General features: G+C 38.3%; 1 protein-coding gene across 18 annotated transcripts in view; it reads right to left on the bottom strand.

Annotated features, from left to right (window-relative positions):
- The window catches only part of svila (supervillin a), an 81,425-nt gene that overhangs the window by 39,640 nt on the left and 25,639 nt on the right, over positions 1 to 16,146 (bottom strand). For 12 of the 18 annotated variants that reach the window (XM_047159268.2, XM_047159271.2, XM_047159274.2 and 9 more), the window contains exons 1-5: positions 10,798 to 10,941; positions 4,869 to 4,929; positions 2,883 to 2,974; positions 1,280 to 1,346; positions 963 to 1,108 (exon numbers count right to left, since the gene is read on the bottom strand). In XM_047159268.2, coding sequence (XP_047015224.2) covers positions 963 to 1,108; positions 1,280 to 1,346; positions 2,883 to 2,974; positions 4,869 to 4,929; positions 10,798 to 10,852 — 421 coding nt within the window. In that variant the 5' untranslated portion in view covers positions 10,853 to 10,941. Of the gene's footprint in view, positions 1 to 962; positions 1,109 to 1,279; positions 1,347 to 2,882; positions 2,975 to 4,868; positions 4,930 to 10,797; positions 10,943 to 16,146 lie in introns of those variants that run through there. The other 6 variants (XM_047159266.2, XM_047159267.2, XM_047159280.2 and 3 more) reach the window with 3 other exon arrangements.

The following is a 16,146-nucleotide window of genomic DNA, read 5'->3' as shown; positions in this document are numbered from 1 at the left end:
CTGAATGATAAAGCGAATTACAGTATGGTTTTAACTTCATTTAATCACAACAGGATGAACACAAGATATTAAGAGATCATTAATACAAACGGTCAATGTTGCCAGGTCTGTGTTCTTTAAAAGATACATAAAGAAAATAAAAATAGTCGAATGGCTATTCAAAACTATGCCAATTGTCACAAAACTCAAAGAAACCCACAAATATTCTCCAATAAGCTAAAATATACTGCAACATGTACAAAGTAACACCTAAGTAATATTCACACTTTTTATTTTGGGAGATTGGGCTATTTGCGCCAAGAAGTCAGTACATATTGTGAAGTTTCAAATTGGTTTTCAAGACTAGGAGCGGTCCAAAGTAATGATCACTGGGCCTCTTAAAGTGTTTGGTCTGGCATTCGCGTCAACCGAATGCCAAGTTGCATGATGAGTTAAGTGTTTGGTTCAACTTGTCATGTTATTTAATATTTCCAGGTTCATGGATAAAGGGTTTTTATGGTCAGTGAAGGAGGCTGAAGGATTAAGAAGGCATTCAAGCGCAAATAGACAAGACTTACTTTTTTTAAAAGATGTATGTGAGAAGCAACTTTGCACTGAGAACATCACAAAAATGCATGTCTCACACACCACTAAAAATCTTATACAAAAATGGCCACTTGTTTGCAGTTAAAAAAACAAATGGATGAGCCTAGTGGAGCAGCACACGATCATTGTGTAAACCTGCATGCACAAAAGTGACATACGGAAATGTGCAATTAATCCACTGTTCAGAAGGAATTCTTCCATGAGAAAGAAAAAAACCCAAAGATAAACAAACAAACCCTCCCCAAAACTCACAAGTCGAAGTAGCTCATTACTGCATAAAAATCTTGTACCTGGCAACCCTGAGATTGGCTACACCACAATAATAATTATTTGTGTACCCATATTAATCTCTTTAATACAATAGACACGTCATGTACCTGTGCATGGATCACACAAGTCAGTGGCACGAGTGTATCTGGGAGTGTCCTCTTCCAATAACCGATTGGTCACCAGACCAGCACTTGGAAGTGAGAACTGAAGGTCGCTGTCAATTCCTTCCAGCCGCCGTGCAATTCGTTCTTTCCTAAAAGGAGTACAACAGATTGATACAACAGATCACTGGCATGAAACAAGAGTCACATAAATACAGACAGGCTTGCAATATAAATCTTTGCAGGACTCGAAATTTATGAACATGAGCACCATGCCCATAAAGACAGGCTCAGTGGAGTAACAGTTAATTAAAATCTCTCACCTGTTCATGTCCCAGCAGTCACTTTGACTATTACTGATGTGCTCAAAACGTTTCCTTAACTCCGAGACTGCAGAGGGAAACAAATATTACTTTTATGTGTCTAGGCATAGTGTAAAACTGGAATGCACAGGCATGGATAGTGGAACAGAAATACTATTAGAAAAATAAAATCAGACAATAAGGTATTATTCTGCACACAAGAATATAGCACCATACTCCAGTTTGTGTGTAAAATAAAATGCTTTTTAAGTGCATTTTATTCAAGCTGCGACTAATTGAAATACTTAACAAGAAAAACATTTTTGTTTTCTTCCATTATGAAACAAATAATTTACCTCCAGAGTAAATCAGCCTGAAACCAACAAACATCCTGAATACAGAAACATCCAAAAGCTCAGACTTTCCTGGCTTTCATACTCACAGCTGCTGAAATGAAGCTACACGAGAGCCAAAACACTCAACCAAACAAATGCTGAGTATTAGAAAAGTATGGCAGAAAAAGTGTTTTGTATGGCATCACATAGCTGAAGTTATGTTCAGGCAAATGTTAAGTGTTCAATCTCTAACCAGAGTGCACCCAGATAATGAAAAATGATTCATATTACTTTTCTGGATTCTAAAACCAAATGTTCCAGTATGGTAGGTGATCTTACCCAAATCATCAGCTACATTCCTGTAGGTTTCCTCACTATAGATCATGAAACTGACCGCTCAAAAATGAAATTTCAATATAAAAACAGTCTAGGCTCGTGAGTTCAACACGCATAACTACATTTCAACCTCTCCATCATTACCAGTTTAGATTTTGCTAGGAAGTATATTTTCTCATTTGTAAACCAAACACCAAGACATTTAATCATGTAAGTAGACCTTACTAGTAGACTTGGTAAGTCTTACCTGATGGTGGTTGCTCTTGAGACAATTCAACCAAATTCTGTTCTACCATTATTAAAAACATACACGCTGTAGTCTTTCTTAAACAATACATACACATTAGCCTTTCCCAACGCAATATGCCTCTGCAGAACAGGTGGCTCCCAGCCAACCAAAAATAGGCCATCCTACTATGAGGGGTTCAACCTCCAAACCTTTCCTAACCTTATGGCCAATAAAATCTTGTCCAAAAACACTCCATGGATAAATACAAAAAGACTTGTCATACTGTATACTGAATGTGGACCTTGAGTGGTTGAGATCAGAAATAAATAAATAAATAAATAAATAAATAAATAAATAAATAAATGAGGTACTAAACTGTACTTTTCATTGCCACCGGGGTACATCTTTTGTACCATTAAAATATATTTTATACATCTTGAAAAATAATGTGAAGTACATAATTGGACCTTAAGGATCACTGATATACCTATAAAGCTTTACTCTAAAAAGCTTTATAAAAAATTATTAAAAAAACAAAACAAAAAAAAAAAAAAACACAGAGGTATAAAACACTTCGAATTGATGGTACCACCATCAGTGACACAGAAAAATACAGTTTGGTAGCTTTATTTCCGAGAGTGTAGTTGCAATAATGAAAACCAAAAGGATCATGCTGTAATGAATAATAAAACACAATGAAACACGCCTCATTTTCTGCAATCACCTTTGGGTAGAGAGACAATATGACTGACATCGACAGCCTTTGTGGTCTGGGAAACGTCGTCTTTATCCTCAGATGGGAACTGTTTCTGAAAACTGCAGTGAGAGAAAGGGAGGAGATTAGAAAGAGAGAGAGAAAAGAAAAAAAAAACAAACAAAAAAAAAAACACAGTTTAAACTAAGTCACACATGATGACTGAAATGCAAGCCAGCTAAAAAATGAAAATCAGCACAAAATTTGTGCTGAGAGAGAGGGAAAAAAAAAGAATAATAAAAGGTCATAGGTCGTAGTTTTACTGCAGTGAGAAAACAGCAGCAGAACCATGTCCTGGCAGAAATTTTCTGATCTGAACATTGTGTAATTCTATATCACAGCTAACAAGAGTGTTATTTCCCAACTACTGCAAGCACCACAGTGACAGCAAATGAGGTTACTGGCATGCTGCAATGTTCAGGATTCCAAAATGAAAAGAATGAGAACTATTTAAAACGCTTTTGAAAGACCAAATACATTATACCCTGTCTATAAGCTCAGAACCCTCTTCAAAAACATTTAAGAGTGAAGGTGAAAAAGAGGTAAGAGGACACACAACAATACGTGGGTAAAGTGGACAAATCTCATTGCGAGCATGCATTTATGCCAAGTTTAACGTCTAAATATTAGATTACTTTTGTTTACATTAGCCACATGATACAAAGAAAGACATAAGATGGCGTTATTGGTAATGCTGAACAGGGTTTTCTACACGATCAAAGAACTTCAGGATGAGCAGCGAGGACAAAGGTGATCCACCTTTTAATCTGATCTAGTGGAGCCTAAGTGACATCAATTATGAAACAAGACAAAATCAATAACTACTTATTTTTTTCCATGAAGCTCTGAGCAGTTTTATAAATGACGTATTTGCACAAAATGTTCAAAACGTAACTTAATATTAGAAATTACAATACTAACAAGTATTCCACGTAAAAGATTAAGATGTTCTAAGGTTATAAAACTCGACAGACAGATATGCAGAAATCTTCAGCACCATATTTATTTTGTAAATATTTTGTTATAGAGGTTTATGACTTTTGCATAACTGAGTGAGCAAAAAAGCATTTTATATCTCCAACAACAAAAAAAAAAATTATGCAACAGAAAAATGTTTGTATAATATAAAGAACGCAACATTTTACATAACAGACTACCTCTCAAGACAGACAAAAACCATTAACAACAATGCTGGGTTTTGCATGCAAAATAAATAAATAAATAAAAAGAAGCAAGTGCAACAGTCAAAGTATCCAGAAGAACTGTGGCAGATTCTCCAAGATACTTATCAGCTAATTTGCTTATCACACTGCACAAATTGTACCCACGACAACCATTTAAAATAAATAAGTAAAGCAAAGTGTTATCACACAAATTATCGACTTTGTTTAGTTTGTTACTGTTCACTGCACTCTATACTATTCTGTGGACTCTTTGTATGTACCTAAAACTTTTGATCAGTATTGTATGGAGTGCCAAAAGAAAAGGAATAGAATTCTCAGTTTTAGCTTCAGTGAAATTAGCAGATCAGGACAATCATGCTTATTATAGATAGGACTGATAAAGGAAACTGAGATAAAACAGTCACTTGCCTGATAGCACGCTCATATTTCCTCGTAATGACCTCGAGTATCAAATACCAGAGCTGCTACTAACGCACTGATATGCACTTTATATTATTCGAAACTAAGCTTTCCAATACCAGCAAGACCAAATGATGTAATTGATCTCTTACTGCTATAATAAATGACTTGTTTATGCAATTTTATTCTTTTACATATAGAAATGTTTCTAGATGCACAATCTAGGGATGCAAAAGAAATCAGGTTACAGCTAGGTGGTGGTTTACTATAGGTGTGTTTCCAGCACTTAATTTCCCAAGAACAAGGAATTTAAGGTAAAAAGAAAAAAAAAAGAAAAAAAAAAAAAAAAAAAAAAAAAAAAAAAAGTGTTTACCTAAAAGCCCTTTGCTGAAGCTTGGGTCTGGCAACTTTGGTGATGGCCTCCCCAGTGATGCCTGTTGACAAGAATAAGACAGGATTCTTTAATATGAAAACATTACTGAAAGGAGGACAATTTAGATGTTAACTGAAAGCACATTTATCAGCTAAATCAATCCCAAAAACATAAAATAACCAGAACCAGGCATAGAATGCTGTGATCGCATTCCTTAGACATTATGTGGACAGTTTTCACCTCATAAACACATGAAATACACAATGGTTCTATTTATTCTAGCAAACAGCAAATGACCACAAGAAAAATGAATAATAATCCAATATCTGCACATAAGTACTACATAAAGTACTTCTCAAGCAAAACCCTAATGTTTGGGAAAAGGTTACATCAAGAAGTCTGTTGCTATTCATATGGTGATCTTTATAACAGTCAATTATCTTAAAATGGGGTTGCAACAAATCTCTAAATCAACAAGATTGACGAATGAAAAAGATTTGCAAATACATTGCCATCCACATTCCCACCGCCCTCAATTACAGTTTATTTCTGTTCTGCTTAATTCTGTGCAAGAAGTTGGGCTACTGATCGCTCATGAATTCAAACCCCAGTACGCCAAGCTGACACTTTTGGGCCCTTGAGCAAGGCCCTCAACCCTCAGCTGTATAAATGAGAAAATGTATGCCGCTCTGGATAAGGGCAAATATATGAAATGTATGGCTCCAGGGACCCTGGTTCGATCCTGAGCTCGGGTTACTTTCTGCGTGGAGTTTTGCATTTTCTCCCGGTGTCCATATGGGTTTCCTCAGTGTATTCTGGTTTCCTCTAACCTCTCAAAAAAGCATGGTAGTAGGTGGCCGGCTACTTAAATTGCCACTAGGTGTGAGGCCCTGTGATGGACTACCGTCCCATGGTAAATAGCCTGCACTTCTATAGCTTTTTTTTTTTTTTTTTTTTTTTTTTTTATAAATAAACCTTAGCGGTTCTACAACTGTTTTTCATTCACCCACACCAATGGTCGCAGAGCTGCCATGCAAGGTGCTAGCTTGCCATCGGGAGCAACTTGGGGTTCAGTGTCTTGCCCAAGGACACTTCGGCACGTGGAGTCATGTGGGCCGGGAATCGAACAGTCAACTCTACGATTAGGGGACAACCCGCTCTACCACCTGAGCCACGGTCACCCATCCAGGGTGTATTCCTGACTCACTCCCTGTATGTCTAGGATAAGCTCCTGATCCACTGCAACCTTGACCAGGACAAAGCATTTACTGAAGCTAAATAAATGGATGAACAAATGAACGTATAAAACGTGTTAAAGCACCAAAGACAGACAATTAAAAAATATATGTTTTAAAGTAATATATTAAATGTCTACTTTGCTCTTACAAAGTATATGAACTTTTATTTATTTATAAAAATCACCCAGATGTGGTGCACTTCCATCATACACACAAAGTACCTTTATTGAGTTCACTTAATATGGAACCCACTCATTCTAACACCTGAAACAATAACATTTCCTATAAAAGCAAGAGATTAATACTATGCAAGTATCATATGACAGTTGAGCTCCACTGTCTTTCCATTTCAGCGTACACACACACCCCTTGTCCCAAATCTAGCCTTTTATATCTATGAAGCTTAAGCAAATGACGGGTAGGTCAATGTTACAACTCCCTCACTTGTTATAAACATCATTTGAGATGGCAGAGTGAACAAGAGCTCTGGAGCTTCTCTCAGGACTCCGTTGTGTTTTGGTATATAGAGTGTTTTCACAGCTGGGAAGAGTATCCCCTAAAAACATTCCTCTCTGCCTAGAAATCTCCTTTCACCTCAAGAAGCACAGCGCCAGCTGATCAGGCAAGAGCGTGTGGAGAGATGGAGAGGCCAAAAGACAGACAAAAACACACAGAGAGCGAAGCGAAAAATCACATGAAGATTGAAGCAGTCTTAAGAAAACTCTTACCTACTCATTGTTTATTCATAGTTGACAAACTCAAGAGCTTGGACGAACACGCTCACTCCTAACAGTAACAGTTGCTTCACACCACTAATAATGAATCAGTACTAGCAAAACAGATGGCAATCAACATCTGCCTCATCAGGCCTGCAGCCACTCGCAATCTTAAAAGGAGGTTATCATTTTAGAGACTTACGATGTCTAAGAAATGACTCACTGATGACAGCGTTAAAAAGTAACTCTCTCTGATACCCTTCCCAAACTGATGCACCCTCTTTGAAACTATATACATTGCCATTGAAAGGTTTTTGAACACTATATATTTCAGCATTTTTGTTCAAGTGAACACGTTTTACATGGTGTACAATTTGAAATCTAAGCAGTTGGAATTAGTGAATTGAGAATTTTTTATAAAAAGATTTGAGTTTTTTGGATCTAGATTGAATCTAACCAGAAATGGACAAAATCTTTCTCTCTGATTAACCATGTGCAGCACACAATATTTATATTTTACAGGAACTAGAACCAAAAATGCAATAAAACAAAGAAAGCAGGTGTCCAAAAATTTTGACTCTCAGTGTATATTTTTTAGAGAGAGAGAGAGAGAGAGAGAGAGAGAGAGAGAGAGAGAGAGAGAGAGAGAGAGAGAGAGAGAGAGAGAGAGAGAGAGAGAGTGTGTTTGTTTCATAAGTAGCCTTATGAAGAAAAGTGGCAGAGCTGAGCAGCACTGTTTGGCCTGGGGGCAAAGCCTCTTTCCAGGCCAGAAATATGTAACGCCTGAAATAAAAAAAAATTTAAAAAAATTAAGTAGCCAGATCCATTTTAGACATAATAATAATAATAATAATAATAATAATAATAATAATAATGGTTGTTTTTTTATTATTATTATTTTATTTTTTTTACAAATTAAAAAGTACCTGGCTGATGACATGGCTCTGCAAATACTAGAATACAATGGCAAATACTTGAAGTGAGCATAAAAATCAGTACAAAATATAACTTGCACATGTTTTTGTGAACACAGATCCAGTATGCTGGCTGCAAACAATGAAATTCTTGGTGATCCATTCCATTTTAAATGTCATATTTGAAAGCTGTGCTTCACTGATCCTTTTACGATCAGCACTGAGATCTCACCTTTCCATTGGAGAATCTGTGACCCAAAATCTCATGTCCTGATTTCATTTCAGTGAGCTGCCCTACACCTGCACAGTACAGCTAAATGGATCTTGAACCTTGTCAAAGTCTCTGGTAAGTGGGTGAAGGGAAATAAATGGCTTTTCATGCTTTCGTTTTCATGTGTTGCGAAATCACCTCACAAATCATCCTGAGAAGAATGTACGCTCATGTGGGGGGTGCACAGTAAAAGTGTTTCTCTTTGTACAACCCCAATTCCAAAAAAGTTGGGTCACTGTGTCAAATGTAAATAATAATAAAACACAATAATAAACAAAAAAAAGCAATGATTTGCAAATCTCAAACCCATGTGTTATTCACAAAAGAACATAGAAAAACATGTTTAAACTGAGGAAATGTACCATTTTAAGGAAAAACAAACAGCTGGAGGTTAACTGCCAACAGGTCAGTAACATGATTGGGTATTTATAAAAATAAAAAATAATAATAATAAAAAAAAAAAAAAAACAACAAGAGAGAGTATCTTAGAGAGGCAGAGTCTCTCAGAAGTAAAGATGGGCTGAGGTTCACCAATCTCCGAAAAACTACGTCTACAATTTGTGGAACAATTTCAGAACGATGTCGCCAGTTAACCTCCAGCTGTTTCTTTTTAGTAACACTTATTTTTCCAGCCTTTTATTGACCCATTCTAACTCTTGACATGTGTTGTGGCCATCAAATTCAAAATTACATTATTTTTTCCTTAAAATTGTATGTTTCCTCAGTTTAAACATATGATATATTTTCTATGCTCTATTTTGAACAACATGTGGATTTATGAGATTTGCAAATTATTGCATTCTGTTTTTATTTACATTTTACACAGCATCCCAACTTTTTTGGAATTGGGGTTGTAGTTACATTTGACAAAAAAAAAAAAAATCACCACACTCACAGGGTTAAACCAAAATTAAATAATCCACTTACTGGCCTGTTATTGGGATGTGGGAGGAAATCAGAGAACCCAGAAGAAACCCATGTGGATATGGGGAGAACATTTTGCAACTCGACAGAGTCAGTGAATCGAGCTTGAGATCGAACCTGGAGCTGTGCAGTGGCAAAACTACCTGCAGCACCACCCTGCTGCCCCCAAAATTAAATAATGCAATCTTTACCCATGGTTCACCAAATAACCCCAAGGTTCACAAATATGTTTAAAACATATTCCAACATTTACCACAATCCATATCATGAAGTTTTAAGTGACAACCAACAGCTTTTCCCGACAACAAGAAATACTATAAAAATATCAAACAAGTCTTTTTAAACTAGACTAAAATTGCTACCAGCATATTTTATTTGATGGGAGATCTGCTTGGCTCTCAGCCACCTTGTACCCAGAAGCTAATACAGTCTAGTGTGACAATGGCATGCCTACTATTCCAAACCTCCTCACACGCATGCACGCACACTGCCACACCCACTCCTACACCCACTCCCATCAGAAAGATTTCAACCACAGTCCTAACAGTAGGACCCTGTGACATGAAAAGTAAAAATACTGACCATGTAATCTATGCGACACCATCACTATACTGACTTCTTTGATCATGAGATTATAGCATACTCTGTAGAGCATACTCTACACACCTGTTTTAAAGAATAGACAGTCACAGATAATGTTCCTAAGTGATCGAGAGATAACAGTGACGGAATGCACAAGTCACACAGGCTTATGTGATAAGTCATGCTACAAGCATCTGGAGTCATTAAAGCATGAGACAGAACATGTCACAGCCTGGTTAGCACTATATAATAATAAGGCTATTTATATTCATGTGGCAGTTTGTTGAGATTATTTGGCTTTCTGCTATTTGCCTGAAAGCAAAACTGCAAAAACACAGTTCATGACAAGATATTGGTTATTTTGGATATTGTATATGAAAAACCTTGGGAAAAATAAATAAACCAACATACAAACAGTATTGCTGCTTTTCACTGCAAACTATTGGGGTAGCATGGCAGCTGGGTCTTACTGCAGCACATGGCACTGCTAATGAAGGATTAGCTTTCTACGCACACAGGATTACCCCAGTGGGAAGTGTGTCATTTCAATATCTATAGCCACTTACATCATGAGAGAAATTAAAAACATCCGTGTCGAAACATCTAAGAATATCTGGCTACTTTAAAGACCATCCGTGATGAAGGCCAGCTGGTGAACATATGGACACATTAAACCCATTTTACAGTCTAATCACCTCAACCCAGCGCCGCTTTATGGATACGTTCACGACTACGTTATACTCTGACAAAAGTTTAATAGTTAAAAGCAAGACTGACAGCTTAGCATTAACGTTCTCCCACACCAGTTATGAATTTCTCTGCGTATTACCAACCAGAAGACCAACTCAACACGGTGGAGAAATAAAAAATAAAAAATCATGTCCCACTGCAAATGCACACAGAGGGCAAAACAAAACCATAAAACTACAATTTGGCAGAGGAACAGTGGAAGCTCTGCATACGCTTTTAAAGTCAAACAGACACTGACAGATATACCAGAAAAATGTGCTTTAAACTCGACTACTGAATAAATTCCTCTGAGAGAAAAAGTATCGAAGAGCCCAGATATTTTCACAGGGTTTCACTCTCACCCTCTCTTGCTTTCTCTCTCTCTCTCATTCCTTCTATCTCTTATTCCCAGAAAGTCTTTTATACTTAATCAGCATGTCCTTGGAGGCTAAATCTGCTGCACAGAAATTTCTAAGCCAGAGCAGCCCTAATGAACGGAATAATGCACAGTAACTGGACGGTCCCATCACCAAACCTGCGCTCTCCTCCACTCACCTTGACAGCACTTGACATGGCTAAGATAGTTGGCAATCCACGCGTTCTGATACATTTTGGAAAAAAGATAAAGAGGAGAAGGCTGGAATGAGGACCGATAGAAAGAGAGAGAGAGAGAGAGAGAGAGAGAGAGAGAGAGAGAGAGAGAGAGAGAGAGAGAGAGAGAGAAAGACAGAGATGGGAATAGAGGAGGACGAGAAAGAGGTGGTGGTGGAGGAGGAGAGAAAGAGAAGGACTGAAGGAGGAGTATGGAGGGAGGGGACTGCGGGGAGGCAGCAACGGACTTCAAGGTGATGCAGACTCGCCTGCAGGAGTCCTCAGGCAGTGAGTCAGAGACAGAGAGGCAGAGAGAGAGATAGCACAGTGTGAAGAAAGCAAAAGGAGCTTAATATAAAGCAGAGAGAGTGATAGAATTAGCATGTCAGAGACAGGGCAGCAGGATGAACAATGTGGAGCAGCTACTCGGAAAGTGTACTCGTTTAAGCGTTTTGTCTGTTAGTGCTGGCTCGTTGTCTGCATAGAGCTGGATCAGAGCATACTGACTGCTGGCAGAAGACCAGCTAACAGGCTAATGCAGCATTGTGCTAAGCTGCTCAAATAATGCTAATCAGATTACTGAGTTGAGGGGGCTGGGGGGGGCGCGCGTGTGTATTTATGTACTTTTAAACTCGGGAACAGCTGAGGAAGAGAATGTGAGCAATAGAGGGGGAAACAGACCACCTCACAGGAACGAGAAATTCCACTGAGCAATGACACATGAACAGTGCTAGTGCAGAGAGAGAGAGAGAGAGAGAGAGAGAGAGAGAGAGAGAGAGAGAGAGACTAATCATATAATGGCTAGAACAACCTCTGAAGGGGAAAAAAAAGGAATGGAGGAAGGGAATGTTAATTTATGCCCCACATTCATTCACTTTACCTATACACTGAACAGCTTCCTCCTAAAAAATTAAATAAATAATAATTTTAAAAAACCTGCATTCCTGTAGCAACACCCCATAATAGTACAAGGGCACTTGTCAATTACTATGACAATGAACTCAGTACCCTATTCCTGCATATACTACCCCCCACCCCCAACACACACACGTTTCAAGACTGACACCACATTATATGGTGATGAAACAGTTACTCTATTAGACCTGCTCTCTCAAAAATTCTACATCAGTCCCCAAAGCATTTCTTCTCAAGTCTTTCATTTACAGACTCTGGGTCCTAGGCCAACGATTGTTTGATATTTTTAACCACATTTGGTGCTGAAAAATAAAGTGACAAATGTTCTATCCAATTTTCTGGCTCTTGAATCAAGTAAACTACAAAATGTTTTATTTGGAAGTCTGAAAACCACAGGCATATCTTCTTGCCTCGGTCAGGTTCTTCACAGTGAATCGGTGTCGAGTATTTTCTGACTGATTATGTTAACTCATAGCCCTTCACCACACATTGTGTGCACACCAATGCTAATTTATGATCACATATTTTGTCACTATTTCTATTTACAAGTGAGTTGCATCTTTGCTGAATTCTGTTACCCTTACTAAGAGTTTTGTAAGAGTCCTGTACATCTGCAGGTGGGTGGAGCTAGAAATAGTGTTGACTGTTTAAACACAACAGTCACAGAATGTTTCACAAGCTATCATTCCAGTCATCCACCCATTTGTAAAAACACAAGGGTTGCTTCTAGCATAGCAAAATACCAGGATGAAATGTTTTACTTCACATGTAGTGATCTACTTTTGGCCGTATAATATGTGTGAACATCAGACCATCACAATCATATGTGCTTGCTGAACATCTCATTCCAGAGTCCGTTCCACCTTTGCTGTTATAATAACCTTCCACAAGATTTTGAAAAGTGGATGTTGATTTGTTAATTGAGCCACAAGAGCATTAGTGAGGTCAGGCACTGATGTCGGACAGGGACACCTGGAGTGTAGTCGGCATTCCAATTCATCACAAATGCGTTCAGTGGGGTTGAGGTCAGGACTAAAAGTTCTTCCAGTCAAAACTTGGCAAACCATGACTTCATGGTCCTCACTTTGTTCACAGGGGTATTGTCATGCTGGAACAAGCTTTTCCCTTTAGTTTAGCGGGGCATAGTGGCATAATAGTTAGCACATTTCCCTTGCACCTCCCGGGGTTCCCACCTCCGCCCCGTGTGTGTGCAGGAGTTGCATGTTCTCCCTATGCTTTGGGGGTTTCGTCCAGGTACGGTACTCTGTTTTCCTCCCCCAGTCCAAAGACATGCGCTGTAGGCTGATATGCACCTCTAAGTTGTCTGTGGTGCGTCAGTGTGTGTGATTGTGCCCTGCGATGGCTTGGTACCCCTTCCAGGGTGTCTCCTGCCCAGTGCCCCCTGGGATAGGCTCCAGGCTCCCCACAACCCTGTGTAGTATAAGCGGTGAAGAAAAACAAAAAAAAACAAACAAAACAAAAAAAAAAGGGCCGATGGATAGAAATATGCAAAGGGCTGTTTTGCCAACCTGGTCTTGGAGTGATTTTTGTTGGTACCTGCAGACACTTAATGAAAATAGGTGGCCCTATTTCCCAAAATATACAAGATATTTAAATATATAAAACCATGACTACTAGGTAATAGCGTGATCAAGTCAATAAACATCGTCTTTAATTGTCCGGCGAGCTTCATATCGGACCGCTCACTCGTGCCTGCATCGAAGTGTTTCCTGCAGCATCCTGGTCCACATGCACAGCTCTAGTCTCAACCAGATGCCCCGAGAACCTTTCTGGAAGTGTGCCTCCTATTTTTAACCTGTATTTGTATTTAGAACCCATTATCTACCTCCAGTACAGATCCTGCGAATAACCCATCAAATTCATTAAACTCCTCTGCAGAGGGGCTCCAGCAGAGCCAGCACAAATCCTTGCCATTTGCGGGGGGAGAAGAAGGGGGGAAAAAAAAAGAAAGAAAAAAAAAAGTGTCATAAATGGAAAGCATGGACCAAACAAGACAAGGAAAAACCAAACACAAAACAGAAGTGTGTATAAAGAACAGAAATACATTTTGAGGGGTCAGAAGGAAGGGGGTGAAGCAGATAATAAAAAAAGCATTGAAAGATAAATGAATAATAAACATGGACAGAGGGAGGGGAGGCAAAATGAAACCCAGCTGCAGTGCAAAAGAGGATCAAAGAAGAAAGAAGTGGACATGCAGAGGAAAAGTGGGTCGAGAGTGAGATATGGCAAGAGAAAGGGTTACAACGCCGCTGGTGAGAGGTCAAGCACTGGAGCACATGCAGAATGGCATTTAGCCTAGACTATTTCTGGCACATTATCCTGCCTACAATGTTTCCACTGCAACACTTATCATTCAAACACACCCTCATACAGACACAGTTCCTACAGAAACTGGGGGAGAACTCAGGAGAGAACTGAAGCCTAGTACAAATTTATACTGTCACTCAAATCCACATGGGCACTTCCGTTATAGCTGAAAGCCTGCAACACAGCAGGATGTGAAGGTTGTGTAAGAGATCTAGACCCCCTTTTAGGAACCATTACTGAACACGATCTGACAAGATCAAAGACATTCCACAGCGTGAGCTAATGCTCCAAATAATCAGCACTTGAGATGCTATAAGGTCGTGACTAAAACCCACCAATGACTATGATGTCAGGCTACAATTGGAGCCTACTTAGTGGTTTATTCCTCTGTGGTGAGGGCTACACTTCTCATTAGACAAACTCTATAAGACGGTCCTGTTTGAGCGCGTGTCTCAAGAGATGCGTAGCATACGCATGACTTCATTCCATTATGTAAAATGCATTGTTAAAGGTTGATGGAACATGCCCGAGTGCCCATGGGTGCACATAAGAGTACAGATTTTCAGCTTGGCCTGATGTTGCCTGTGTGATACTCCTCAGGGGAGGAAATCTTTAAACGAGATCCAACTGAAATGGAGACGGTAAACTCAAGCACACTGCTTAAGAGGGATAAAGGCACAAGTTAAGCCAAAGGTGACCAGTTACATGTAACCTAGATTTATATAACCTGATACTCATATAGGAGACCTCTGAAAACGTGTAATTAGATAACCGTTATTTCATTGTGGATTATTTAATTACATTTTTGGACATCAAGGAATCATAGTTTATTACTTGGGAATTACTGAGTCTCCCCCAACATCGTATTATCCCAATCACAGTGGTGGATATTACATCATCTACATATGGTTTTGGAAGAAATAAAAAATAAGAACATAGACTTTTTTTTAAATCACCGTTTGACTATTAAATTGAAAGATAAAGATATACAATTAAGAAAATTGAGCTTTTTAAAAAAAAAAAACGAGAATATCAGTACAAGTATAAGAAGACAACAAGCACACCTCAAGTAAAATGATATGCAAAATCATGTTAAAAAGAAAAAATACCAAACTGTACAAACACCAGTGCCTAATAGTTGTAGCTAAAACCTGTTGGCATGCAATGTCTTTCATGTCATGTTTTAACCCAGTCTCAGAAAGAAAAGAAAAAAAAAAAAAAAAATTTTTTTAAAAAGCATTTGCATACAATATACACTTTATAAACACTGATTATCAATCTTCTGGAACAAGCATACATTGCACAGTGACATATTAATCCTTCGCTCGAAAGCTGCGCTCTGGACCAATGTACTTTAGCCTAGCGAATCTTTACCAATATGCTATTTGAACATGGCCGATATATAGTAAACAAATTTACCTTATTCTTTTCAATATATTGAGCGTAGCCCACTTCAGACATAACGTGCATTTTATGAGTGATGAATAACTTCCTGGGATCATGAGACAAGCCAAACTTCTCTTCTCAGCAAACACAATCGGGCTAGAAATGCAGTAAGGTAACATATACCCGTGATTGTACACAGGTATTTTCAAAAATGTGTATTCTCAGTAGTTTAAAGAATAGGGTAAAACCTATCTGCATTTTGAAAATACCTGCATCATCATACTGCATTTCCACATGACTTGCAAGCCTACTCGTGTTTACATACACTCACAAACTTTACACAAGTGGGCTCTTTTTTTATTAAAAAATAATAAAAAAAATAAAATGGAAAAATAAAATAAAATAAAATAATAATAATAATAATAATAATAATGAGGTACACTTATTCATTACATATTGATCTTATTCAAATAGCACAGTGGAAGATGTTAGCTTGGTTAAAACATGTTTGTGCAGAACGTTGAGCACATACAGAGCACTCACGTGAAAGCTGCGTGAATGCTCCTATGCACCGTATGCATGTGGCAGAACGATGCTGCAGAGAAGTTTACATTTATGGCACTGGGCAGACGCTCTTATCCAGAGCAACTTCCAGAAGTGCTTTGAAGTCTCGCTCAATAAATA

Source organism: Ictalurus punctatus, chromosome 13, assembly GCF_001660625.3.
Source record: "Ictalurus punctatus breed USDA103 chromosome 13, Coco_2.0, whole genome shotgun sequence".
Taxonomy (NCBI): domain Eukaryota; kingdom Metazoa; phylum Chordata; class Actinopteri; order Siluriformes; family Ictaluridae; genus Ictalurus; species Ictalurus punctatus.
Note: the sequence above shows the minus strand (reverse complement) of the source record. Positions and strands in the feature narration are given on the sequence as shown.